The sequence below is a fragment of the Centroberyx gerrardi genome, chromosome 18 (assembly GCF_048128805.1).
Source record: "Centroberyx gerrardi isolate f3 chromosome 18, fCenGer3.hap1.cur.20231027, whole genome shotgun sequence".
In the NCBI taxonomy this organism is placed as follows: Eukaryota; Metazoa; Chordata; class Actinopteri; order Beryciformes; family Berycidae; genus Centroberyx; species Centroberyx gerrardi.
The window spans coordinates 16,899,495-16,925,827 of record NC_136014.1 but is presented as its reverse complement, the minus strand read 5'-3'; the positions used below and the strand labels follow the sequence as shown (position 1 = coordinate 16,925,827).

General features: G+C 42.3%; 1 protein-coding gene across 1 annotated transcript; it reads right to left on the bottom strand.

The window, feature by feature from the left end:
* Window positions 1-56: 56 nt before the first annotated feature.
* LOC139922010 (mitogen-activated protein kinase-binding protein 1-like) lies at window positions 57-25,785 on the bottom strand. The gene is made up of 34 exons (XM_078290093.1): window positions 25,674-25,785; window positions 24,249-24,340; window positions 22,313-22,375; window positions 22,110-22,167; window positions 20,108-20,278; window positions 19,047-19,184; window positions 18,428-18,610; window positions 16,630-16,790; window positions 16,241-16,430; window positions 15,351-15,494; window positions 15,022-15,209; window positions 14,726-14,817; window positions 14,441-14,566; window positions 13,753-13,823; window positions 11,616-11,737; window positions 11,317-11,392; window positions 10,840-10,951; window positions 10,590-10,653; window positions 10,221-10,331; window positions 9,271-9,425; window positions 8,840-8,877; window positions 8,132-8,261; window positions 8,052-8,080; window positions 7,780-7,919; window positions 7,444-7,586; window positions 6,095-6,289; window positions 5,773-5,839; window positions 5,368-5,523; window positions 4,536-4,714; window positions 3,495-4,073; window positions 2,871-2,958; window positions 2,285-2,373; window positions 1,423-1,508; window positions 57-850 (listed from the first exon to the last, which is right to left on the bottom strand). Exons 1-34 carry the CDS (start codon window positions 25,773-25,775, stop codon window positions 602-604), a joined length of 4,587 nt encoding a protein of 1,528 aa, XP_078146219.1. The 5' UTR covers window positions 25,776-25,785; the 3' UTR covers window positions 57-601.
* Window positions 25,786-26,333: the final 548 nt, after the last annotated feature.

Below are 26,333 nucleotides of genomic sequence, written 5' to 3'. Positions count from 1 at the left end.
TATTTTCTCAAAGCTTAAAGAACAACAGTGCAACAGCTTGAAGCTGTACAGCAGTAAGACTGCAGAGAAACCTCTTTCAGAGAAATACAAACTCCCAGTAAAACATTCAAATCAGCACTATGAAAACTTGTACAAATGCATAGAATGAACACAGACTAACAAAAACTCATTATGATATAAAAAAATCAATCAGTATTCATTGTGTTACAAGTTTAACATCTACTTTTGAAACAGCAACAATGCTTATGAACATTTAACATTATTAAGTGTAAAACAGAGAAGGAAGAGCTATGGCAACTTGAAAACATGATAAATATGGCAACTCTTTTTTCACTTTCACTCGCATTCGTTCTTTTTCAGTGCAAAATCAACATTCATTTTTCAGATTCTCCAAACATACTAACATCTCCTTAGCTGTATTTCAGTCTATAGATAAAGCTACAGTAGATCTCTGTGCAAAGTACAAGTGTGCAATTCACAGTGCTAATGTGTGTGTGTGTGTGTGTGTGTGTGTGAGAGAGAGAGAGAGAGTGAGCATGCACTTGCAGGCTCCTACTAGCGTATGTGCACACATATGCATAATGTGCGTCAACCCATCTCCTCAGGTCTTGCTATCCAGTCTCTTCTCCACAGACTTCAGCAGCAGCTCAGAGTATTGCTGCAGCAGAGCCAGCGCCCTCTCTCCCTCACCTTTGACCCCCAGGTCCCCTCGGTCCCCTTGGCCCCCTGCGGGGTGCGAGGTGGGGTGGGGAAGCGACTCCAGCTCAGCCTGTACCACGTCCAGGGACTCAGAGAGAACCCTCCTCATCTCCTGATGGTCTTCACCGGGCTCCGGGCCGCTGCTCAGCACCTGGTTATAGTGCAGACAGACACACAGCAGTCAGCCAGGCACAGAGTGAGACAGGCAGGCAGACAGTCGGTCAGCGTCTTTCTCTTCATTTGTCTCTCTCCCTCTCTTGCTATCTCTAGATAAAACTTTAATGATCTCCATGAGGAAATTGTACCATTATAGCAAGTAGTAATAGGATGCATCAGAGAAGAATAGGAGCAATTGGAGGTTATATACACATATGCAATAAAACAAAATACAAATACAAAAATGTTGAACAATTATGGATTTCAGCACTAACAGTATGTGCAAAAATAGCAGTAGTAGTATCCATAGCAGCAGAACTTACTAAGACATAAAGACAATGTGACATTTGTGCATTATGAAAAAAGATTGAGTTATAAAAATGACAAAATGTGAGAGAATCTATCTCTCTCTCTCTCTTCCCCATATCTCTTCACAATCTCTCTATTTTCACCCCCCCCACCCCTCTGTTTTTCCTTTTCACGCTCTCTTAACCCCCCCATCCCCTCTCTCTCAATCACACACACACACACACACACACGCACACAGACACACACACGCTCACTGACCGTAGTGTAGAGCATGACGGTTCTCCTCAGACTGTTGTGAAGCTCAGTAACGGCCTGCCTACAAGTTTCCAAGGTGATAGAGTGATCTGGAGAGAGAAATTACTCTTTCAAGTCTGGCACAGTATGCAGCAACTCAGAGTGCGCACAAAGACACACACACACACACATATAAAGACACATACACATGCAAACAATCACACTGTTATCGAGAGCAGTAGGCACACAATATAGTTGTTGAGTAAGAGGTTGAAGAGAGGTAAAAAAAAACAACTTGGCAGCAGAAAGGAAACTACAGAAGAAACCCACAAGAGAAGGCAAAGAGCAGTAGCTGCACTTGTAGTGAAACTGAGAAAAATGATTTCACAGTTTATATCCAGCAGCAAAACAGTGCTGTAGATACAAAAGTGGACTGTATATCATTTAATAGCCTTTATGTGTATAATTTTTGTTAAGTTGAAATCTAAACCCCAGTCATGACCTTTGACCTTTAGAATAAACAGAGTAATTATTGTTGTTTCTTTTCATGTATTTTTCTATTTCTCAGATCAAATCAAATTAGATCAAATCAAATCTGTTGCCTTAGAAGTGTAGAGTTAGCATACAAAAAACTGCAGGCATATAGAAAGCGTAAAAAAAAAAATGTACAAAGTGTAAAAAAAAGGGACGGTCACGGTGTTCCTTCAACCCTTGCACTCGCAGTATTGACAGCAGGAGGGGACAGAGACAGGCGGAGGGGCGTGAGACAGAGAGGCAGACTGACAGACAGGCCAGAAGGCAGAAGGCGAGCAGTGAAGAGGCAGAGAGACGGAGTGATGGAGAGGCAGAGCGGTAGCGGCGGAGAGGAGGATGGAGGAGCTCTGACCTGTCTGGGCCTCAGCGGGCGGTGTGCAGGCCTGAACAAGCACCAGGGGGCACTCTTTAGCCTCAGCCACCTGTCCCGGCTCCTTGGCACTGGGAAAAGGTCAGAAATGTGTGTCAGTAGCTGTGTTAAGCTAAATATGGTCTATAAAATTAGAAAAGCTGAATGGAAACAGCAAATTTTGATAAAATATGCTCAATATTGCAAACCAGGTTTTACGCTCGCTTGAGGTGGAAACAGCATTAACTGACAAAAAAACACAAAAAACAATAACAACTTGCCCGATCAATCCTTGAAATAGTTTTTCTGGTGGATGTGTTTTTTTTCTGATGTTCAGGAAGAGTTTAATCGCCTCAAACTGATGGAAAGGCACCTAATTTGCATTTTACTTTCAAAAGGTTGCTTAAAATTCACTTGACAGATGGATGGAAACACAGCTAGTGACAAAAACCTAAAAGACCCCACTACTTCCTCTTCTCAGAGCTGATTTGCAATACAAGTCCGGGAGAGAAAAGTTTATGTTTGTCACTTTTACTTAAAAACCTAGTCAAGACAAAACGTAGTTAGCAAGTGTTGTAAAAGATAATACCTCTCAGAAAGTGAGCTTCTCTTTAGCTTCACTGGCAGCAAGCTAGGTAAAGAAGGATCCCCATTCAGAGATGGATGTCTGTCCAGTGCTGTGGGTAACAAAATATACACACAGTCACACATGTAATCAGTTTGCACTTTTTAGTAAGTTATTGGTTAGTTGATTGGTGTGTGTGTGTGTGTGTGTGTGTGTGTGTGTGTGTGTGTGTATGTGTGTATGTGTGTGTGTGTGTGTGTGTGTGTGTGTCATCTACAGCAGTGGTTCTCAACGTGGGGTCCAGGGACCACAAGGGGTCCTTGAGGGGGTTGCAGGGGGTCCCCAGCAAATTCATGAATTGTTAAACTTCAGCATTACTTAATTTAGTTAAAGTTAAGACAATTAGAGAATGTAGAAGAATGACTGTTTTGATCATAGTTTCACTGTTATCTCTCTACCTACAATACAGACAGTCATGAAGTTCTGGACAAAATCATATATAACAATACAAATATTCTCAAATTTGGGTTCGAGAGACAACATCTCATCAAATGGGGGTCCGTGGCCCTAATGTGGACTAAATTAGGGGTCCTTGATATGAAAAAGGTTGAGAATCACTGATCTACAGTATGAGGCTGGATGTCTTACCTGGTCTGTTTCCTGGGGCGGATGCAGCATCACCTCCAGGGTCTCCAGTAGGAGTGGAAGCCCTCGCCTGGCCACCAGACCAGTCCAAGTTAGGCTTGATCTCTAGACAGAGGCTGCGCCGAGGGCCAAGCAGCTGTTTGGGAAGCGGGATCCGGGAGGGCGGGACATTCAGGGTGGAGGTTAAGCCAGGATTGGATGAAGCTGTAGCAGTGGGATGGGGAGGGGTTGGAGACGGGGAGGCGCTGTTCGATAGAGGACAAGATAAGGAGGAGGATGAGGAGAGAGAGGAGGGGATAGCGGAGACGGGAGAGGAGGTGAGGAGGGGGGGCTCAACCTCCAGCGGCCCAGAGGACCTCCTGCTCTTGGGGAGGGAGGGGGAGGGAGGCGGAGTGCCCATCTGGATGCCCTCTCCCAGGGAGGAGGAACGGCTGCTCTTGGCCATGGAGCTGGTGGTATGGCTCATGTAGGAGCGCTGGGGCGACCCAGAGGAGGGTTTGGGACAGTCATGATCAGTGAGAAGTTGCTGAGGTTTCTGCCGCACCTCTCTTCTGTCACTAGAGGGCACAGGGGAGTGAGGACCTGGAGAAAGGATGAATGAATGGAGGTTAACAGGAGGCATCTAAAATATAGAGAAAACTGAAGTACACCAACATTGTGTTGTTTCAGTTCAGGCCAAATTAGCATCAATTTACTCAAATCAACACAGGCAACACAGGCGTCAAATTGTTCCACAGTATTAGCATCACCAAAATAATTATATTCTACAAATCAATTATTTCCAGTTGAGAGAAATTATTCCACAATCAGACCAGGGAAAAATAAGTTAACACATTTCACATACAGTATTTGGATGAAGATGGGGAATTTTTTGATTTATATTAGAATCCAAGTGATGTGTAAATACACTTTTGAGGCTGCTTAAGTGTCTGGTAAAATACATCTAATGCAACTAAACTAGTTCATTCAAAAATCTGAGACCATTATTGCAAAATTGGAGCATATGTATTGGTACTGAATCAACAAAACGGTGATGAAACGTACAGTCTGATGCCAGGTTCTGGGCAGACTGTGACTTCTGTAAACCTGCTGCTCTGTCCACCAGCAGCAGAGTTTTGGACGTGGGGTTAGACAGCCTCCACAGGTGGGACCCTGAAGTCCTCTTCTTCTGGGGCCGCGACAGCAGCGCAGAGTCCCTCTCTGGAGCAGCCCCATCCACCCTGCTGAGATACAGCACAGCAGCTTTAAGGCCACTGCACACACAAGCAGTTATCGCAGTGAACAAACAGCATGTGAGAATCTCATTAGGAAGCTTCACACTAACTAACTAAAAATACGGTACATTGTTATCTGAAACAGACTTATCAAAAACACTGGTGTTGTTTCATGGCTTTGGCACATTTTCTGTGAACTTTGGATCTTATTTTCAACATTAATGCACTGTTAATTTGCAACATTTTGGATGTGCCTAAACATTCTTAATTGGCATGCGCATAATTATTCTAAATGGCTGTGAGATTTTCACAGTTCAGTTCCAAGCTTTTGCCTACCCCTATCCATTATTAATCTATGAATAATAACACTGTTTTTACAAATATTCTGTAATGTAAACAGTGCAAAAGTGTAAAAATATCAAACTTGGGGCTTTGTGTGATGTCAGGAAGGCCCTCTTTGTCCAGCATGTGTTGCCCATTTTATTTATTTATTTATTTTTTTAATCATTTTTTAATGCAAACAGAGCACCTTTCATGCTTTTTTGGACTTCTGCATTTATGTTTTGTGTATTCTAGTCTGCCTAAGGGACGCAAAAGGAGCATTCAATCTAAAAATAGACCCATGCAGCTCCTAGTCTCCCTGTTCTGTGTTCTCTTCTTACTTAGGCGCCTCTGTCGTGCCGGGGGACACGGGGGTCTTGTTTTCTGTGTTTCTGCCCTGGCCGTCTTCCATCAAGGGCCGTACTTTGGACATCGGGGGCTTAGCAGAGTGGCTCCCCGGTTCCTTTTCATGCGCTTTGGCAAATAGAGGCACCCTCCTACACAGAGAGAAGTCATTACAGAGTTAGGAGAGCAGATAAGTAGATTACACACTGTATTCTACCTTAATAGTGCCATCATACAGGCAGCGTGTCAGTGTTCTTTACAGCTTAATGTCCTGTTACAGAATCCAAATCTGCCACCCTGAATAGGCCTTTTGTCGTTCACCAGACATTGTAAGTTGTGAGTTGTGTGAGTGAGTCCACATGGGTCTGAGTCCACACTCTCTCTCAAACAGTCAACAGTACCTGTTACTGTGTTCTCTGGCCAGGAAGCGGGAAGACATACTGAGCCTCGGGACGCTGCTCTGTTCAGCTGTGGGGGGCGGGACAGAGAGAGTTTAGAATGAAACAAAAAGAGAAAGTGAGAGAGAAGGAAAACAGGGAGACAGACAGAAAGAGAAAGAAAGAAAGATAAAGAATTAGAGAAACAGAGAGAGAGAAGGAGAGAAAGCGAGAGGCTAATGGACATTTTGTGTGCGTATGTCTGAGCGTGAGTATCTGAGCTCATTTGAGGGTGTGTGTGTGTGTGTGTGTGTGTGTGTACATATGTGTGTCTGCCCTGTCTTACCCATGTTGTCTGCCAGCGTCTCAAAGTTCTGCTTGAGGAAGTCCTCTTGGCTGCGGTCGGGAGCATCGGCCACTGTCCTCAGAGCCTCATCCATACTCGTCACTTCTGTCTTGCGCTCCTCTTCCTCCTCTTCCTCCCTCTCTTCATTCTCCTCATCAGAGCTGTCCTGGCTCAGCGACTCCGTGTCCTCGCAATCTGAAAGCGAAAGAAGAAAAGGTAAAATGTCAGACATAAATTACGCCTTGGAGCTTCTGTGCGTCAGACAGAAAAACCCTTTACAAACCCCTCTTGACCTTGGTACATCGACGACTACATACTGTATGTGCTAGCTGCTAGATACTAGATAATCCTTAACAAATGACCAGCCAGACACTGAGGCTTATGTGGTACTATTATCTGACGTGTTTCATTCAGGTCTGAAACTGAAAAAAGCCTTGAGTGTGTGTGTGTGTGTGTGTGTCCAAATCCCTCTCAGCGGGTTCAAGCTCTATGTTGACGAGACATCATGACTTTCAAATACATTTTAGTTTTCCATTTTCGCCCCAGCACTTGACACATTATGAGAAGACGTTTCTAAGATGCAACATAGGAAATGAACAGACCGAAATACAGCATGTCCTGGTGTGCCTTTGATATTGCCTATTTAACATTACTTACACTTTGTTCTTTTTTATTTAAGCTTATTCTACTTTTGTACTTATTGCACAAGTTGTGTTGGCATCTGCTAAATTACAAAAATATAAATGGTAAAACAGTTGGTCCAGTTCATACTTTAGTATTGTTGGTGACGTGTGTAGGAGGGGACCAGGTAATTTATAAGACATTTATAAGACATATTTTTCAGATATCATACGCTGTATTTGTATTGTGATTCAAATTTTGTTTTCATGTGACAGTATGATGGAGATTTTTCCACACATTTTATGAAATGTAAATGTTTTTAATCTATTTGAATTATTATTGTGCATTGGTTTATAGACCCCATGAAATGGCATCTTCACTTCCTGGATTTGATGCATTCCCTGTTGAAACAGGATGTTGGGGCGGGACATAACGCACTGAGGGATCATTCAAAAGTTTAAACCAATGGGATATGAGTCAGATAGAGAAAGGCAATTTTATTTGATGGGATGGGGTGCGCAGGGGCGGGATTGTCAAAAAATCTGATGGTTTTATTAGTTAGAAATGTATATTTACGCCTACTAGTGCAGCATGAGGTCACAATGAAAAAGATACTCTGTTTTCCAGGATGTAAAAGTAATGGGAGTTCATTTCATGGGGACTTTTTTTCACAAATTGCTTTACAAATAATGTTTATCATCATTACTGTCATCCCAGTAAGGTCTCACCATCCAGGACACCATCAGCGCTGCACTGCCTGCTGTCATAGCCCACAGAGCAGGCGCTGTCCGGGCTGTGGCTGTCCTGGATCTCCCCACTGCGGCTCCCTCGCCCTTGCATCCTGCAGTGCTGCTCCTTCACCATGTAATCACTGACGTATGAAACGAGAGAGGGGCGGCGGGATGAATGAAAACAATCGAAAAGAGGGAGAGAGAGAGAGAGAGAGAGAGAGGAGAGAGAGAGAGACTGGAACGTTGAAACGGGAATAAGAAAAGCGCTTTTGTGCTTGGGCGTCATTATTATGATCGCTTATGTGAAACCTTGAGTGCCAGGCAGTGATTTACCTGCCCTGTAGACTTCTACTGTCCTTATCCCCCTCGGGGTAGAGCACGGCTCCATCGGTCCCCTTGGTGCCCTTGGAGGTGTGTGAGGACAACCAGTCGGTGTTTTGCCACGGCCGACGCTTCTTAGGTCTCTCCTCCAACTGAGAGAAGGGGAGGGGGAGAGAGAGAGAGCGAAGGTGATTTACTGGCTGAGGTCAGCGCCGTTATTGCTATTTCTACTCATTTACACACACAAACACACATCTCTCTCTCTCTCTCTTTCCCCTTCCCACCCTGCACACCGTGGGCTCCTGCAGGCTGGAGGTGCTCCGTCTGTCTCTGTCATGCGGGCGTGTTTGGGGGATTTTCATGTGGGAGAAGGTTTCCAGCTGCCTCAGGTCCAGCATGGACTTGACCATCAGCTCCAGGGAGCCCATGCGGTGGGACCAGCGCCTCCGAGGACGCCTAATGCTGTCGGGGGTGGCGGGGCTGTTGCCTCCGTGCTGGAAAACAGAGGTAGAAGATGCACCCATGTAGTTAACACTGAGGACGGTTTGAAAGGGGATTTTTTACTGTGATTCGCTGTCTTTAAGATATGTTAATTACTGGTGATAGGTGCTGAATGGGTGTATTTTCTTCCACATCATGTCAGATGAGGTTACATCATCCATTTTCAAGTCTCCTCGCACTGGCTGTGTATTTTAGAATGAATTTTAGACATCACTTTTAAGGCTAAGCTGGGTATTTCCCCCAGGTACATCACAGCAGATTTGATCACATGTGAGACAGAGTGAAACCTGAGATCCTTAAGTCCCACTAAAGTCGGGATAGAAAAGTGAAGGTGATAGGGATTTCTGCATCAGGGGCCCTAGATGTTGGAACAACCTGCCAGAGTAGAGTAAGTCACATTCAAAAATAACCTTTTACAAACTTGCTGCCACTTATTATGCTGCTGTTTCTCCTTTTTTTTTCTCTCTCTTCTGAAAAGCATTTTGTAAAGGCTCTTAATTCAGCCAATAAGAGGCTGTTAATTCATTTTAAGTGACAATAATCTTTACACATATACTGTATAACCACCAACCTTTGTCAACTCCCATTCCTGTCCTTCATCTGAGCCACCTGTGGTATAAAAGAGCACAATAATCAGAACTTTTATAATTAATAATGTGAAACTCTATTAATAATCTGTAGGGAAATTCTTTTTGCTCTTGCCCCCCTCCAAAGGGAGGTCAGAGGTCAGGGTCGGCTACAGAACAACCTTCCCCCCTCCCTGGGGCTAGTGGGAATTCAATGTCTTGTTGAAGGACACTTCAGCAGGGCAGATGCTTGCCGACATGGGGCTTGCACACGTCCTCCAGTTGAAGGACAGTTTCCCTACTCACTATGCCACCCAGCTGTCTAAAATCTTCAATTTTTTTTTTATTCCCTTCATAACCATTTGGATTAGAGCCAGTTCTCCATTCATAATCTCCCTTTCATGTACAGTATAACCTCATTCCCATCAGACAGTACCTGTGTCCTCCTCTCCGTGGCTGCTGTCAGAGGAAGTGTTGGTCGCGATGTCTTCCGGGTCGTTGGGGTCGTCGTTCTCTGCTCCGTCCTCCTCGTGCTCACGGTCGCTGTCAGAGGACAGACCGGCCAGGACAGGGGCGCTGTAGATCTCTCTCCTGAAGTAATGAACAAAGTCAGATCTCTGCAGTGTGCAAGCAGCAATCCTCAAAAAATTCTGGACAGTACAGACAAAAAGAATGTTGTGTGCATGTGTGTTCTTGTTGATGTGTGTGTGCAGAGCCAAAGAACCACAGAGCACAACTTAGCACTCTGGTGCAAATATAAAGAAAAATATATAAATGGCAATGACTTTTGGATTTTTTTTCATTCATTCATGACCATGCCATTCATGATCTTAGAAGATCAGCACACAGCTAACTAGCTTACCTAGATAGCTCCAGGCTAATATGGCTAGTTTGAACCTGGAAGATCAGCTAGGCTAGCTAGCTAACCTAGTTAAAGTAGTATGACTAGATTACATTTTTAGACCCTTTTTTGAGAGTGCCAGGTTTCATAATATTAGCTACCTCCTCTCTTACGCTTACTCGTGCCTTTTTCACTGGTGTTCAGTCAAATGTTAGCCAGAAAATCTGTGGCTCTTTGGCTCCACCCATTTAGGTTTAACTCAACCAATGAGATTATTTTATGCGTTTGCAGCTCTGCCTCTGAGAAACGTTTGTATGTTTGAGTTTTAGACCTTCGGAGTGAGGACATTTTTGCAAAGTAAGGACAGTTTGGCCAGCTGTCACTTCTACAAGGGGCTAGTTTAGGGTTATGACCATAGGGTTATGACCAGGGTTTAGGGTTAAGGTTAAATTCAGGATTAGGTTTAGGTTGAAGTTAGGGGATAAATGTAGTCAATGGAAGGTCCTCAATGGAAGTACAAGGTTGTGTGTCTGTGTGTGTGTTACCTGAGGGTGGAGGTCTTGCAGGGTGGTGTGTTGGGGATTTGTCTGAGCTGGGAGAGCCTCTCTCTCATGTTGATGGTCAGTTCTGGAGCCAGTCGCCATACAAAGATACAGCTGGGGGGATAAAAGCATTCAAGCATTAAAACTTAAAGATCAAGTCACTAAGGAAGAAACCTCTTCCCTGTTCATGTCCTCTAGACGTGGTGGTAATTTTGGTTTTTGCTCTGCTTTCCTCCCTATTTTTGTTCTAGTTTTATTTTAGTCTGAATTATAATGATATTTCTATTTCCATTTTCTCCAGTATGTGTAACAGATTACTGGCTCCAGTGACACACCACTGCTAAGTAAATCTAGGGGAAGACTGTGTCTTACCTGTCCCCTGACACAGAAATCAAATGCTTGCAGTCGTTGGTAAACTTCATCCCAGTGACAATCTCTGAAAACAAAAAGATGGCTTAGTTAGTTAGTTGGATTTTACCCTTGGATAAGAGTAACATCAGATGATAAATCACATAAATCACTTTGCCTACTGTTATAATGTGTGTGTGTGTGTGTGTGTGTGTGTGTGTGTGTGTGTGTGTGTGTGCGCGTGTGCGTGCGTGTGTTTGTGTGTGTGTGTTACCCGAATGTCCAAACATAGTGGCGACACACTCTCCAGTGTAGAAGTCCAGGATGTTGATGTTCTTATCGGAGCAGCTGGTGGCCACATACTGACCAGAAGGATCTGTCTGAACCTGCCAGTCCAAAATATAAAATAAGAAAGAAAAGAAATATAAAACCCATATAAAAAAATAAATAAATCAGGCTTCCCCTCATACTAGCCAGATCTAACCTGGTCCAAATAGTGGTTGAACATATTTTGGGTACTTAGGGGAAAAGGAGCAAAGAGGAGTGCTTGAGTTATCTTATGTTGCAAATGATGTATCCATGTTTGACTTTAAGTGTCTAGGAAGATAAATATGCCTAGAGTTAAATATCTGAAACTATACTCTATTATATTGTTGCCCAAATTTCTTCATAATAAGTGTTATGTATGGCTGTTAGGTATGGCTAAGGGAAAGGCTTTTGCAGTGTGCATTTCTGTGGAGAAAAACGCTACCCGGAGCAGACTGCCATCTTCACTCAGTGATCCTTTGTAGAGCTTCTTCTGTTTGCCACTGCTGATGTTGAAGATCCTGGAGACAGACGGAGAGGAGAAGACGCCTGAGCAGAGAGCGAGGCATATGGGACCTCAAAAGATCTCAAGAAACACATCAGATTTCAAATTTAAAAAGTTTCTCTAAGAGGCATTTCTCTTTGATAACCTCTGTTTCTGTTGAGAGTAATAAACACGCACATACACAGAAGCTCACAAAGAAACACTCTCTCACACACACACACACACACACACACACTCACCTTACGCAGCGGTCCTGACAGCCTACAGCAGCGTACTTGCAGGTGGGGTCTACGCCCATGTCATACAGTGTGGTTTTCCTCACCACATGGTGGGAGCGCCTGAACTCTGTTCCTCTGTCAGTCTGCAGGAAAAAACACATCAATGGCAGGTTAGTGCTGAGGAGGAAAGCTGCCATAGCTTCAATATATGATAGAAAAATGCTCATTGGAAGTTAGGGCAAGCAGGGAAATCATAAGATACAAAACTGTAAATCCAGTATATGAAATACAACCTATGAAATCAAAGTTATTTCAATTGAAAATCAGAGTAAATAGTATTCTCTATGAATTGGTATGAATGTTTTGTCTTCTGAACTAGGTGTGTGCTTGTGTTTCAGCATCTTTCATTGATTTACATGTTGAAAAACTGATAAATGAGCAACAATGACACTTTATCTTACAGCTCACTGACCATTAAAGGCCCACTTTGGAGTTGTAATTTGATTACCTCTAGTAAACAACTGTTGCCCCATTACTGGCCTTGTCATGGGGCAAGAGGAGCTGGTTGCTCATTGAGGAGCATCAGTGGGCTATTCCTGGTCATTGAACTCTAACCTTTACATTCTGAAAGTTTGCCACAAACTTGATGGTCTCTGGTTGCCACTATTACATATATTCACAAATACTTATAGCTATTCTTCCAACAAAGTAAGAGCTAAACAGCAGCTTAGAACATACACTGAAGCTGTAAATGGTTTGCATTTGTATTGTTTGCAAACATGAGAGCAAAATGGACCTATACGTTCAGTTATCTGAAAGTTGCAAAGAGATGAGTTTGAATCAGCAAGTCCCACCCTAAAAGGACATCAGTGTGTATGTACCCATAGTTGATATGCTTAAAAATGGCATTAAAGCCACAACATATTACCATGAAGAGAAATAATGTCAATTAAAGCTCTAGGGGATAGATGTGCCCAGGAGAGACCCCATGTGAGTTACTCATCTAAGTAGCATTATTTTGTGTAGGCCACAGGAAATCACTGTCTGCATGTCAAATCATAAAGACATGGTTACAACAGATGACTTCATTTTTGTGATGATTCGTTTAGAATCCCTTAGAAGACAGAGGATGATAACAGACTAGATAGAAGATGCTGATTTATGTTCTGTGGAGAGCACAGACTTGTCACAACTGGTTTCCTAAATGACTACTCAATAAATGTCTGGATGCCAAAAGACTAACAAGCCATTGTTTGTTCTGCTCCACACAGCTTAATGTTCTGAGTCAAAGCAGCGGCCTGAATCGTGGCCTTAAGTTTATGAAGAATGTTGTACTTTATGCAACTCTGACCATACAGAAAATGGCCCAGTAACCCAGAAGCTAATCTAGAGGAAATAATGCAGCATTATGTTTCCTTTATCAGGTTTACAGTGATATAACTTGTAGCCCACATGCTCCTTTAACGGGACATGATGGATACTTCTCTTCACAGATAGATTAGTGGCCCACTAGTGTGTTGTAGGGTGAACTCAGGTGTACTTTGCTACAATGTTAAGAAAATCAATGTCAAATAAAATTCATTCATTGACTATATTAGATTTCGACTTTATAAGCAACTTTATATTCTCATTCTCAAGTAATTTGAGCCTAGATTAGCAACCTCTTTTATGATCAGAAGGATTTGTGAGGATTTTTTAAGACATTATTTAGTTGGTGCGTCTTGGAATTTGTCTGTTTCTCCAGAGTGTCTCTTCACCAAAATAAAGCAATAAGCCACAAGAGGCCATGCGGCGCGTTACAGTGATTTTAAAACAGCTGAGAGGCATTGTTAGGCAAAATGCAAAGCGGAGTCTCAAATGGCTTATTGCTTTTATAAAACATTGATAACATGCCATTGCAATAAAAAAAGAATGAAAATCTTCAATAAATCTGCTGCCTTTTATCATTAATAATGAAATAATAGCAATAATATTATTCTTACAGTAAGAAATATAGTCTAGGACTGGTATGAGTGGGGATTTTTAGTGAGTGCATTAATATTTATATTATCAGTTATGCAGTTGTGTTTATGTGTTTATCGGGTATTTTACAATGGCTTCAAACATATCTATAAACCAAACTATCTGTTGGATTGCATCTTGCTCTGACTGGTCTTACCCTGTGTGCGGTGCGGAAATAGATGCTCTTGTCTGCCCCACAGCTGATCATCCTCACCTTGCTGTCATTGGCTGAAGAACAAAGAAAAATGTCATGACGACAAAAATTTAAAAAATCCTAAAGTTAGAAAGGCTTTCATACAGCAGTAAGCACTGCAAAAAATGTGTCACCCTTCATCTTTCTTGCATTACTGATATTTTCCAAACAATTCCTCTTGGGGCGGAGCAACAGCTTGGCAAGAGAGGGAGAGAGTGAGAGATGTCTGCGCTCTAACGAAAAATCCTATGATATAAGAGGCTTGTCTCGGGTGCGTGGGTTCAAAAATCACAGACAAAAAGAATCCAGCAAGAACTCACGAACTGATAAAAAAAAAGGAAGAAATCCAAGAGGCCAGCTGATGCAAAAAAGGACTGACATTTATGTACGCAAGGTGCAAAAGAGACAAAAAAAGTGTCAAAACTAAAAAAGTGCACAATAGAAAATGTTTCGGTCATAAACCATCCTCAGTTCTGCATAGAGAACTAAGCCACACCTGACTTATATACTGTATATGGATGTCATCAATTATTCAAAGGAAGCAGTGCAGGAAGCACAATAAAAGAGACTTTTTGTAGGATTGAGCGAAGATGAAAGTGAGGATGAAGAAAAGATACGCTGTCACATGTTAACAGTGTCTTAAGAGTCTCACCAGCGAAGCGGACGGCTGTTATGGATGAAGAGTGTTCGTCCAGCGTCTGCACCAGACCGTAGTCATCCTCAGCATCCAACACATGGATCAGACGGTCCCTGCTAGCTGTGGCCAGCAGCTTCAGACCTGAGACAGATACAAAAATAATAACGCTACTTATACACATATACACAGTCCATATACATCAATACTCTGCAAGCATGCCACCATGCATTTACACTGATCCCAACCACGTAGTCACACACAGACTCAGCTATAGACACACACACAGAGACATACACACACCTGTTTCTGGTTTGGAATACTCCAAACATAGGATTTCAGCGTCATGGGCCTCTACTTTCAGAATCTCTTCCATGCTGCTGAGGTCATGAACCCTGTGAAAAGCACACACACACACACACACATATGTCACATTTTTTGGGATGGAAGTCACATGGAGTGTTTTTTCTTATGGGCGTATAAGGTGACTGACATTCTACACATTTTTGAAATCACACCTATCAGTGAATATCAGGCAGCTCCTGGGAATCAGACTCTCTGAACGGTACACATCCTCCGTTTTATCCTTTTTTGTCTACCTCAGCATGCCGTTGCGATCCCCAGATGCCAGGTGTTTGCCGTCTGGGCTGACGCAGATGGTCCTGATGCCCGTCCTGTTGTCCGCTGTCTGCCCGTCCCCTGATTTCTCCGCACTCCCACACGCCATACTCTCCGTGTCCAGCAGGGCAGCCGTGCTTCCATCCATGTAGATGATATTCAGCAGATCCTGAAGAGCGAAGACGGAGAGAAAGACGGAAAGAAACAATTGATCACCTCTCACAGAGATAATTTGTATTCATGTTTGTATATTAGATTTGAGTCTACTGTCTTTTGAAGAACATGAATACATATATGATGCCAAACTCACGTTGCTGAGGACGTTTTGAGTGTGAATTTGAGTTTGCATCCACCCATCCATGCACCACAATCTGATGGTGTTATCAGCTGAGCAGCTGAGGAACACTCCTGACGACAGACCAGCATCCGATCCCACAGGAACCTCTGGGAACGTCTGAGGAACGATGAGAATATTGATTACCATAAATAGTAATCATTGGCTTTGGTATTTATTTCATATTAAACGCCTGTTGTTGGCTATGAAAATGGTCGTTTAGAGATGCAAAAGAATACTATGAATAAGGCCTCCATAGCCTTTACATGTCCATAACTCAGTCTTGTCTGTAGCAAGAAGTATTGCTCAAAATCTGCATTGTTCAATCTATAGCTTTACTATGTGTATTGCCTTAATTGTTTTGTAAACTGTTGTATTATACCTTGCTATGTTAGAAAGTTTAAAAAAGAAATCAAAATCAAAGTGTTTTTAAAGTGCATTCTAACAAAAAATATGCACAAAACAATTAAGAAAGTACCACTTTATTCTATAAGGCTATTCAGTATGAAAAGTTAAAATCTGTGCCTGATGTGTTTTGGCCCTAAACACTGTCAGGCACAGTTTTTATATGAATAAACCTTTTTTTTTCATGACTACAAGACCCTTTTTCCATACAGCACCCACGCCCACTATTTTTAACATCAGAAGCTAAGAAGCTTTCCAGCCTCCAATCTATTTTTAAAACTCTGTTGATAATAAAGGCATCAGAGGAATGTTGCCACAGCCGTACAAGAGAGTAAGTTAATATATAACTTATTCACTGTGTTTACCGATAGGTCAACATAATAAAAACAACCATGAGTCACAGTGCTTAAAGAGCTGTTTTGATCACTTGGTCAATACTTGTTCCTGCTGTCTGTGTTTACCTGCAGGTCCCAGACAGAGGCAGCGTGGAAGAGGGCAGAGTGCACCTTCCCCACCCTGTGGACGTCCCGCACATCCCACACATACAGGCTGTGGTCGTTGTACACACAGCTAAGCCAGTGGCTGACTGGGTCATAGGTCACCGCAATGGAGTCTGGGTAACGGGCGGCCATGTTGGTGGAAAACACGTGGCTGATGGGAGACGGTTTGGAATGCATTTTAACAGAAGACAATGGGATAGCAGCTTTATGCAACAGATGTTTTCCTTGAAAGAGCCATACATTTTGACTCTATCTTCCTCAGAAAATAAAGACTGGGACTGTCCAATGCTGCCACTTGAGACAGGAAGCCCTATAACAAGAGGCTGTGTAACTCCTGGGCTTTTCCTCACCTGGCCTGGGTGACGGAGGAGACGTCAGTGCCGAGGGGGTGCGGCCGCGGCAGAGTGCAGACAAAGTGCAGGTCGGCGGGGCTGAAGGCTCGCACCGTGCCATCAGCGCAGCCACAGAAGATCAGATCCTCGGACAGAGACAGGGACTGGGCCACGCCCGTCTGCAAGACAGGACACAATACAACAGTCACTGCTGTGCTCTCTGCTTCAGCTAAAACATGCAGATAGCATTACTGGAGCAAAGAAAACCATGTCCCAAATAAAAGGACAAAAAAATAGCATAGACTAACAAAATAGGTTTATAATAGACATGAATCATACATCTGTACAAAGCTTGCACTGTACAGAACCGCTTTATAAACCTGTAAAAAGCCCTGTCAGCAGTGACGTCATGGTAAATAAAAAGGTGGATGATTATGACCTGCAGTTGGTGATCATCATAAGGCAAACAACCACCAATATAAACAAAAATCAATCATATTTTCAGATTTATTTTCCTTAAAAAATCCCTATCCTTATATAACTTAGATCATTTTGCTACTACTTACTTTGATGTATACTATGAATCTCTGTGTTACATATTCATGTCAGCCTAAAAAGGTGGGTAAACTCTATCTCTGCAAATAAAAATGTGGGTTTAGGCGGGTTTACCCTCCACTCAGTAATGATATAGGTTACAGTAAAAGATAAATGTGTCCTCATTGGAATATTCCCAGACACATCCTGTACTTGTCCTTGTCTGTGTTGCTAATCCCCCTTTGATCCTCTAACAGAAGGCAGGACCAGGACCCAAACACCTTCAAAGCCTCTTGATAAAACAGCACAGCTGGACCTTGAACATAACCTCTCTGGGCTGTACAGTGCACAGAAATGGTGTAATGGGTAAAAATGTTGAATAATTAACACTGGTAAAGGTAATTTAAACAAGTGAAACATGTCCCCCAAGAGTGATGCAGGCACTCCTTGGGCCAATCAGTAACAAAATGCATCATCCCTCCAAGTTCCATTAAACCTGGAGCAGTGGTGTAGCAGTTATGGCCTTTCGAAGTTTAATTATAGTGTTGGGCCAATTAGTGTACCTTTTGAAACGGCGGAACACAGTGCCAAAATGCATCATACCTATGTTTGACTTAAAAATTTTGGCCTTTAACTGTAGCGCCCTCATTAGGCCAGTCAGTTTGTAAGAATAGTGGTATTTGTATAGCATGTATCTTGTCAATCAGACTTACATTGTATAAGTTTGGGCCATTCAAAATTAGAAATTTTGACCTTTAATTATAGCACCCTCATTAGGTCAATCAGTGTAATTTTTAAACACCAGAACGCAGTGTCAAAATACATCACCCCTCCAAATTTTGTCAAAATCAGACCTGTGGTGTCTAAGATATCATGCTTGAGTTTAAAATTTGGACTTTTGATTATAGCGCCCCCATTAGGTCAATTTGTGTAATTTTGTAAATAGAACACTGTCAGAATGCATCATCAAAATGCAAGTTTCATCAGAATTGGACCAGTGGTGAGCGAGAAATCACATTTGAGCTTAAAATTTAATTAATTATAGCGCCACCATTAGGTCAATCGGTAATTTTTCAAATGCTGGACCACAGCGCGGTTTCATCAAAATCAGACCAGTGTCTGAGATATGAATAACCTCAGATATAATGTTTGATGGACAGATGGATGAATAATGGACGCAGCCTGATCCATAGTCTTCCCCACCACGGTGTCAGATTTCATCGCAGGGGGGAGTAGTAGTGATATTACATATATTGGTCAGTTCCTCCTGTCAGTCACTCACCCGTAGGTCCACCCACTTGTCCAGCATCCTCTTGCTGTTAAACTCACACAGCAGGCCAGAGGAGGTGATGCAGAAGGTGGAGTCAGATTTGGCGCCCCGCCCACAGGCCACATCACAGAAGAAGTTGTTCCTCAGTTCTCCCAGCAGCCCCGAGCGTCCCAGCAGAGGGACAGGAGCACTGGCCTACATACAACACAGAGCTGTGGTTAGCTGTTTAAGCTCAAAAACCGGTGTCATTTAGAGTTATAGCCCATTTATTTCTGTCTTTGTCTAGTTTAAATTTCCCCCAAGTCATTTTGCAATGCATAATGTATGTAATTAGACTTTTTTTTAAACATTTACTTATCTCATTTACTATATCTCAAACTAGGCTGACTGTACAGACACCACTAGGAATAATGTAAAGAAGAGGAGCGACCTAGATGACTGGCACAAACTTAAAAAGAAAAAAACACCAGTATTATCCTTTAAAGCCCCAAAAAATCCTCATGTCAGACCAGCACGATGAAGCCTAGTCTGCACTGAGAAAACAGCACAGAGCTAGAGGGAGACATTTCTCTAATACAGCGATCATAAAAGACTATAGGTGAAGGTGAAGACAGCGTTTTAGCCAAAGCACCTTGATGGGCTTGCACTGGTCCAGATACCAGAACTTGACGTGTCGGTTCCCCGCGGTCACAAAGTAGGAGCTGTCCTCAGAGAAGGACACGCCTGTCACCTTACTGGACACCTTGTTAGCAGCCACCGCCACATCTTTCTGCAACAGAGACAATGATGTACATGTTAAGATCCTGAACATCTGTGACTTTTAGCAGATTTTGACATGCTACAAAATAGACTAAAAGAACACTGGGTATTTTTTTTTTTTACCAGAGATCTACACAAAGAACTATATTCTATCAAAGTGACATTCATCAAACATATATAGAAATGTACTGTATGTGAAGGTATAAAATTGAGATAAATGAGAAAATGGAGTTTGTTAAGGTACACACAGCATTGTTTAATTTAGGGTTAAATGGTGTTACTGGCAAATGTTTGTTCAGCATTTTGTATCCTATGTTACCCAGTCCTCATATTTAAGTTCTTGTCATGGGCTTTGAGCAATATTTTCCATTCAAAATTGTTCTAATTCAACCTTTCTATTTGCCAATGAAGTTGATATCAGGTCAATCCAATACATCTCAATGGGATTTTAGGGTGGACTCTAATTCAGAAAAACATACCCAGAACAGGGATTGTGTGGTTCACTTCAGTTCCACAGGTTCCATCAAAACTACTTAAACACTCTCCCACTTCTACTGTACATGTGACAATATATAGGGTGTACTAGTTTTCTAGTTTAATTTTACCATGTAAGTCAATGGAAAAAATGGATAGGAGAAGCTCCACTGGAGGATAAAAACGTTAGTAATTTGTAGGAAAGACATAGTAGGCAAACATTTTCTAAGTGTAGGCTTCAACTGTTCCAAATGGCAGATACCTCATTTTGTATTGAATTACATTTTACCTATTAGACATATTTAACTCATTGAGGAGTCTGTAATGGAAAGGGAAAAGCTGAACGCCTGCTGGCTTGGACCAATATGACAAACGTTATCCAGTGTTCCCATGGCACATGAACATCAGCCTTGGCAAGGAGAGCTGCCTGCTGGGTAAAAACTTCAGAGCGGGACGTACCTTCCACGCCCAGACGTTCACCATCATGTCATGCTGGTTCCCCACGCTGACGATGTACTTGCTGTTGGGGGAGAAAGCCACGCAGGAGACGCCATATTTGTGCTGCTGCAGCTCTGCCACCTGCTTTCGTTCTGCCACATCCCACAGTCTCACCGCTGGTAGGTGACCACTCTGGTGGGACAGGGGGGGAGAGAGAGGGGGGTGTGGAGGGTTAGTGGGTGGTTGAAAATGGGAAATTGGGAGTAAAGTGAGAGAAACAGTTGATTGTAATTGGAGAAATATGAATGGAAGGTGAGAGGTAGGAAGAGAGGGGAATGAAAAAGGAAATTATTTTATGTAAATTTCCATGTGTTAAGTTCCTTTATCTCCTACTTTTACTAATCATTAGTATACAATGTGTGTTATGTCAGTATGTTATGTGCACCCACAAACCAAGGCACGTTCCTATAGCACTTGTAAACATACTGTATGTTCCAATTAAAATTGATCCTGATTATGAGTCAAATCCTTTTTGAGACAAAAAAATAAAACACATCTGCTGCAGAGCATGGATTGCATTTAGAGCCACTGGACTGGACATCAGAGTTAGTCACCTGTCACTCCAGACGACTGCTGTTGCTTCAGCGGCCTCGTCGCCCAATCCAGCTCTCTAAGGAGATTATCCACTAGGTGCTCTGACCTTGCTCACCGTATACAGTATTTGTCCCTTGACCCGCTCACATTATTCCCCCTCAGGGATCAAAAAGGTCGGCGGGCTATTTGCCGCAATCTCTTTTTTTTTTTTTATATATGATAGAATGACCTTTCAAGGCGAGAGTTAATAGGTGAGCGAGAAGAGCCTAAAGGACACTGAGAATAGATGACATTCAGCTAAAGACTGAAACCACATAATGCATACAAAAGGGGGTGTATTCATGTGTGTGTGACTGCATGCATGAAAGAAAGAAAAAAAGAAAGAAATGTATGTTATCAGCTTGTCCATCATGTCGCAGATTAGCTACTGTTAGCTGTCTATAATGAGTGTGTGTGTGAGGGATGTTTTTTATCAGATCACCCACTCAAGGATATCCTGAACTTCATATCTGTCACAAGTTAGAGGAAATGCCCCAACAGAGATCTGATGCTCTCAGCTTTGATCATAGAGCACAATAGGCAACAAGAGAAGCAGAACTACCCGATAATCTTGGCAGATTGGCTATCGCGTTAACATTTGGCTCGGAAGACTGACCTACAAACTTGTAAACATTTAATAGTTTACCCTAAAAGGACCATTCTCGTCATCCTCTCTAATGGTTTTCATAAATTCAAGTATATTTAAAGTGGGAGTCTACAATATTTGGCATCTATTCCCTTGTGAATGGCACAGCCTATCGTCATGGTATTTGGTGTCTGGAACTTTGCTCCCTGCTGTCATGGTAACCACGGCGCACTCATCCACTTACACAGAGAAGTCTTAAATCGGCTTTGATTGGCTGGGGAGGATTAAGCCAGCGTGTTGTATTGAGGGACATAACTACAACATAACTGCAGACTCTTTGACAAGACATATTACGCTGGGACAAGAGACAACTCACCCTTTCAGTGAGAAGAACAGGACATACATGATGTCAAATTAAAAAATTGGCATTATAGGCCTACAAAAAATAGGCCTACAAACCGCTGGGATATTCTCAATGAAACAGTCAATAAATATATTTTTGAGCAAATGTCTTAAACTACAGGGGAAGAGTTGAAATGTTGTAAATACGGTCTATTGTGGTGTTTGTGTATCAATACACTAATCCTACTGTGATATGAATCTGATAAAGGCAGGGGAAATAAAAATCCCAAGAGGTATAAGGTGAGGAGAGAGCGGAGGTTTGTGTGTGTTTGAAAAGTGTGGAGCGTCCAGATGTAAAGAGAGATAAGGCGAGATGTTCAGTTCGTGTGAAACCAAGATAACGCTGGAGGCAGAGAGTGAGGGAGATTGACGGGGAAAGAGAGACAGATGGCAAGAACTCACCTCTCCTGTGACCAGGTACTTGCCGTCAGGGGAGAAGGAGAGAGCTGTGATGGTCTTCCTGTGAAGGTGAGGGAAATGGAGACAGAGAGATCAATGCGGCTCATGTTCAGGCTATGGGTAGTAGTGGTTTATTTTTCTAGGTCTGGAAATGTTCTTCTATTCAAATGTGAATGTAGACAGCCTTGTGTTTGTGTACGACTCACCTTGAGGTGTTTATGAGGTGGTGTTGTCTGTTCTTCTTGGGGTTCAGCAGCACTACCACGCAACTATATGAGGAGAAATACCAAATCAAATTCACAAAATCACTTCAGCATATGAATTACGTTTCATATGTTTTGCATTACACATTGTAATACAATAATCCATGTAAATATTTGAAGTGGAACAGTTCTAGAAACTCATGTTTTGGTACATATTCCCTCTATTGAGGTTACAGTTTGGTAGAAATGGAAGAATGCCATTGTCAACTCTCAATTGCTTTTGTATTTATTTGCTAAAGCTGTGAGCACTGCACGAAATACAAATACTTGTTCATGGCCGAGTAGAAAATAGCAGCACACAACCCACAAGTGGTTTAATATAACTTTCAAATCAATACATGAATGAACTGCACCCTCATATTTAAGTGCATGCTGAACCAAGGAGACATACTGGTTTAAATGCTGGGTTTCTTTTATATGGTTTACATGCCTAATGATTATGCAACAGGAGTCAAAAACACTTACTTAACACTTACTTGGAAGCTATGATGTAACACAGGAATCCAAACAGCTTTTTTGTAACAATGTACCTAATATGTGTTACAGAAGTAAGCCTAATTTAGCAAGTCTTTGTTAATCCCTAATTGAATTAAGACAGAGTGGATTTTGTGACCCATATAAATATTTTCCAGAGCACTAAAGCAAGAATGGCAATGGCAATCCTTCTGGACAATAAGATAAATATCCACAACTAATTAATTCAATCATTCATTCACTCTTCATTCATTTATTCATTCAATAAATCATTTCCATATTCAAATAATCCAGGCATCCATCATCCTATATGGTAATGATTTCCTGCTCATATTCCTTCCTCTTCATATGCTGCACAAGCAAAGCACACGGCTCGACGATCAACCTGTTAGTGAACTGCCAGTTCTTTAACCCGGTGCCAGGAATCTGCATTAACGGAGCCACAAGTTGTTGAGATTTAAACAGAGGTGCCAAGCGCACTGCCAAAGCATGGACAACGTGGCTGCTATTTAGCCTGCAAAAATGACAATCACAACCAGACACACACCCACACACACACACACACACACTTGCAGAGAAGTGCCTGCATGCACAAACATTGCTCTCTCTATTTCTTTCTCTATCTCTCACAAACAGCTACAAATGCAAAACCTAACACTCCTTGACATAGCAACACCCGTAAACAGCCCTAATTCTCTTGTTTTTTCAGACATTGACCTGCTTAGAATTAATACAGCTTTGTCAAAAGATTTGAGAGGCGCACAAAAGAGGCTCAGTGCGCTGTTTCTGTTACAGCCTCCTGGGACTGAGCGTGTTTTGTTTTTAACCTCTGCCTTCACCCTGGTGGTGCAGTAGCTCTAAGGCCCGGAGAAACACCACTGTATCACCAAACCCTCCAACCTGCAGTTCATTACACCCTGCACTGCTCTAATTCCGCACTGGGACAGTGTCACTGTTTGCACAGCATTTGTAGTATGCATCATACTCTACATCAGAGGATCACGCAGAGAGCCGAGGGGAAACCCCCGTCAGGATGGGATGATAAAGAGCGTTGGAGTTCCTCTGATGAGAAGGCCCAGAGAGCTCGACTCAGTTCCTCTGAGATAGCACAGATATCACACACACACTGTCAATCAGGAGAAATTTGCAAACCAAACATATGCACAAGGCAGATATGATAAGAGAGCTGGGAGTCAATAGTGCGTTGATAAATCAAAGGTCAGATGTTGAGATAAACCTTTGAGTGGGTATCATCTAACGGACTGAATGTGCTATACTGTAAACATACAAAAACAATGCCAAATTGATATATAGGTAAGGCTGGGCATATACATGCAATCAAGCATGCAGGCACACACACACCCTCCCTCTCTCTCTCTCTCTCTCTCTCTCTCTCCCTCCTCACCCTGCAGGATAGGCCACTAGTCCAGATCGTGGGTCGCAGGCCAGACCGCTGTTCCCTGAGGCGGTGATTCCCAGCACCCTCTCCAAAGTCACCTATAGGGAGACACAAAGCGGGGGTACACCTTTTGGCACGGCCACAATATTTGATTTGTCTTTGGGGATTTCAGCATAGCGAGCGGTAAAAGGAGAGGTGGGGGAGAGTGATGGGGGGAAAACACAATATAGGTTGCGTACTGGACTCAAACCCACAATAGTGCAACAGAGCAACAACTAAGCACACTTATCAATCAATCAAAGGCGATAATAGACTGCTTACAACATGTAAAGAGGCTGGTTAAGGGACAGGTTGATAATTTTAGTAGCTACAAATGCTGTAAAAGAGTTTCATTCCCCACACATTGGTTTTCCTGTCTGTTTTTTAGACATGATAAACCAATATCTTCCTGGAATGTGTTGATTCTGAAGCGTGACAGCAGCCAGGTCTGAAAGAGTATTGATTTATTAGTGAGGACAACATTACATGCCTGCACAGCAGCTCTGGATTTGTTCTATTTAATGAGTTATTTTCTCTGCGATAAACTAATAACACTGGCTTGCAGTTGACACGGTTCATCTCCTTGGTTCCATTTGTAAACAGTGTGAAGCAAAAACCTTATTTTGTCTGTTGGGGAACTGCTATTGATTTCATCTCAAAGCAACAGAGGCACAAGCGCTAAATTGAGCGTGAGCAGGTTTAACCTACCAATGAGACAGATCAAAAGATGTGACAGAAGGCTTGGCAAGTCATGCTGTCTGTCTCGGGATTTATGGAGTACCTCTAAGTGGCATTAATTAATCTGGAGTAGCATTTTAATGTGTTTGAGTCTGTGGTGTCCTACTTCTATTGACAGCCTACACAAGTGATAAGATGATATTGATGATAGCATAGCAAATAACAATAATAAAACAACAGATAAGCAGTCAGAAACTTCTATATATAATTTCTAAAGTGAGTTTATGTTTTCTAAGTGGCCTCTGATATATCAAAGTATCTATGAGTGTTTCCTCACGAAAAATCACTATAATTTTCTTAATAACAATGCCTATAAGTACTGATAGTAGTTTAGGTATTATAGTAGTTTAGGGACTTTTTAAATCTCCTGTGGGATATCATCCATAGGATTTCTGTGATATAATTTCTTTTTTTACCTATGGTAGCTGCATAATAACCTGCTTTAAATTTTTCTGTATAGTATCATTCAAGCATTTATTAGACTACTAGTGTTTATTTGTAAGAGAGAGAGGCAACAAGTCTGAAAAGCCTAAATGCTGAGATCATGATAAACTTTCATTTAGACTAAATCAGGCATTTTGTGTCGGGGAGACTATCGAAAAGTAGAGTCAAAGTAATGTATAATATTATACAGATTTAGATACATAGGCTCACCTTTCTTGTCAGACTTTCTTTCCTATTCTTCTTGTGCTTCGTTGCTGGAGATCTCAGCAAATTTCTGATGCGACTTTTTATCGTTGCTCCATCGCCTGTCATCTTGATAGTAATAGTACAGTTTGGAGGAATTCCGATGTATGACCATCCACTAACAAGCCACCAGTGTGTTGAATGAAGCTGTAAAGGAGCGAGTGACTGCGGTGATCCACCCTCCACCAGGCTAACTAGAGGTTTACAAAACTAAGACTGTGCTCCTGCTGCTGAGACATGTGGACTCTTAATCTCCTGAGTGGCTAATTAGCGCAGTCAGTCCTTATGCGAGGCTTCCGTCCACTTCAGGACTGATGTGGACCGCTGCTGCAGCCTCGACTTAATGCCGCTTTTGCAATGGGATCCAACTTGGTCCATGCAAAGGTAACCGATGCGCGCATGAGATAGTGGTGTTGTTATCTCTCAACGTGTAGCCTACTGCCGGTTCGTGATTGGATCAATGATTGCCTTTGCATTGAATTGATAGTGGCATTAGCAGAGAAACAGAGAGAGAGAGAGAGAGAGAGAGAGAGAGAGAGAGAGAGAGAGAGAGAGAGAGAGAGAGAGTTTCAAAAATATCCCCAAATTAAACAAAAATGTTCACTAAAAACCTATTGTGAACACTAA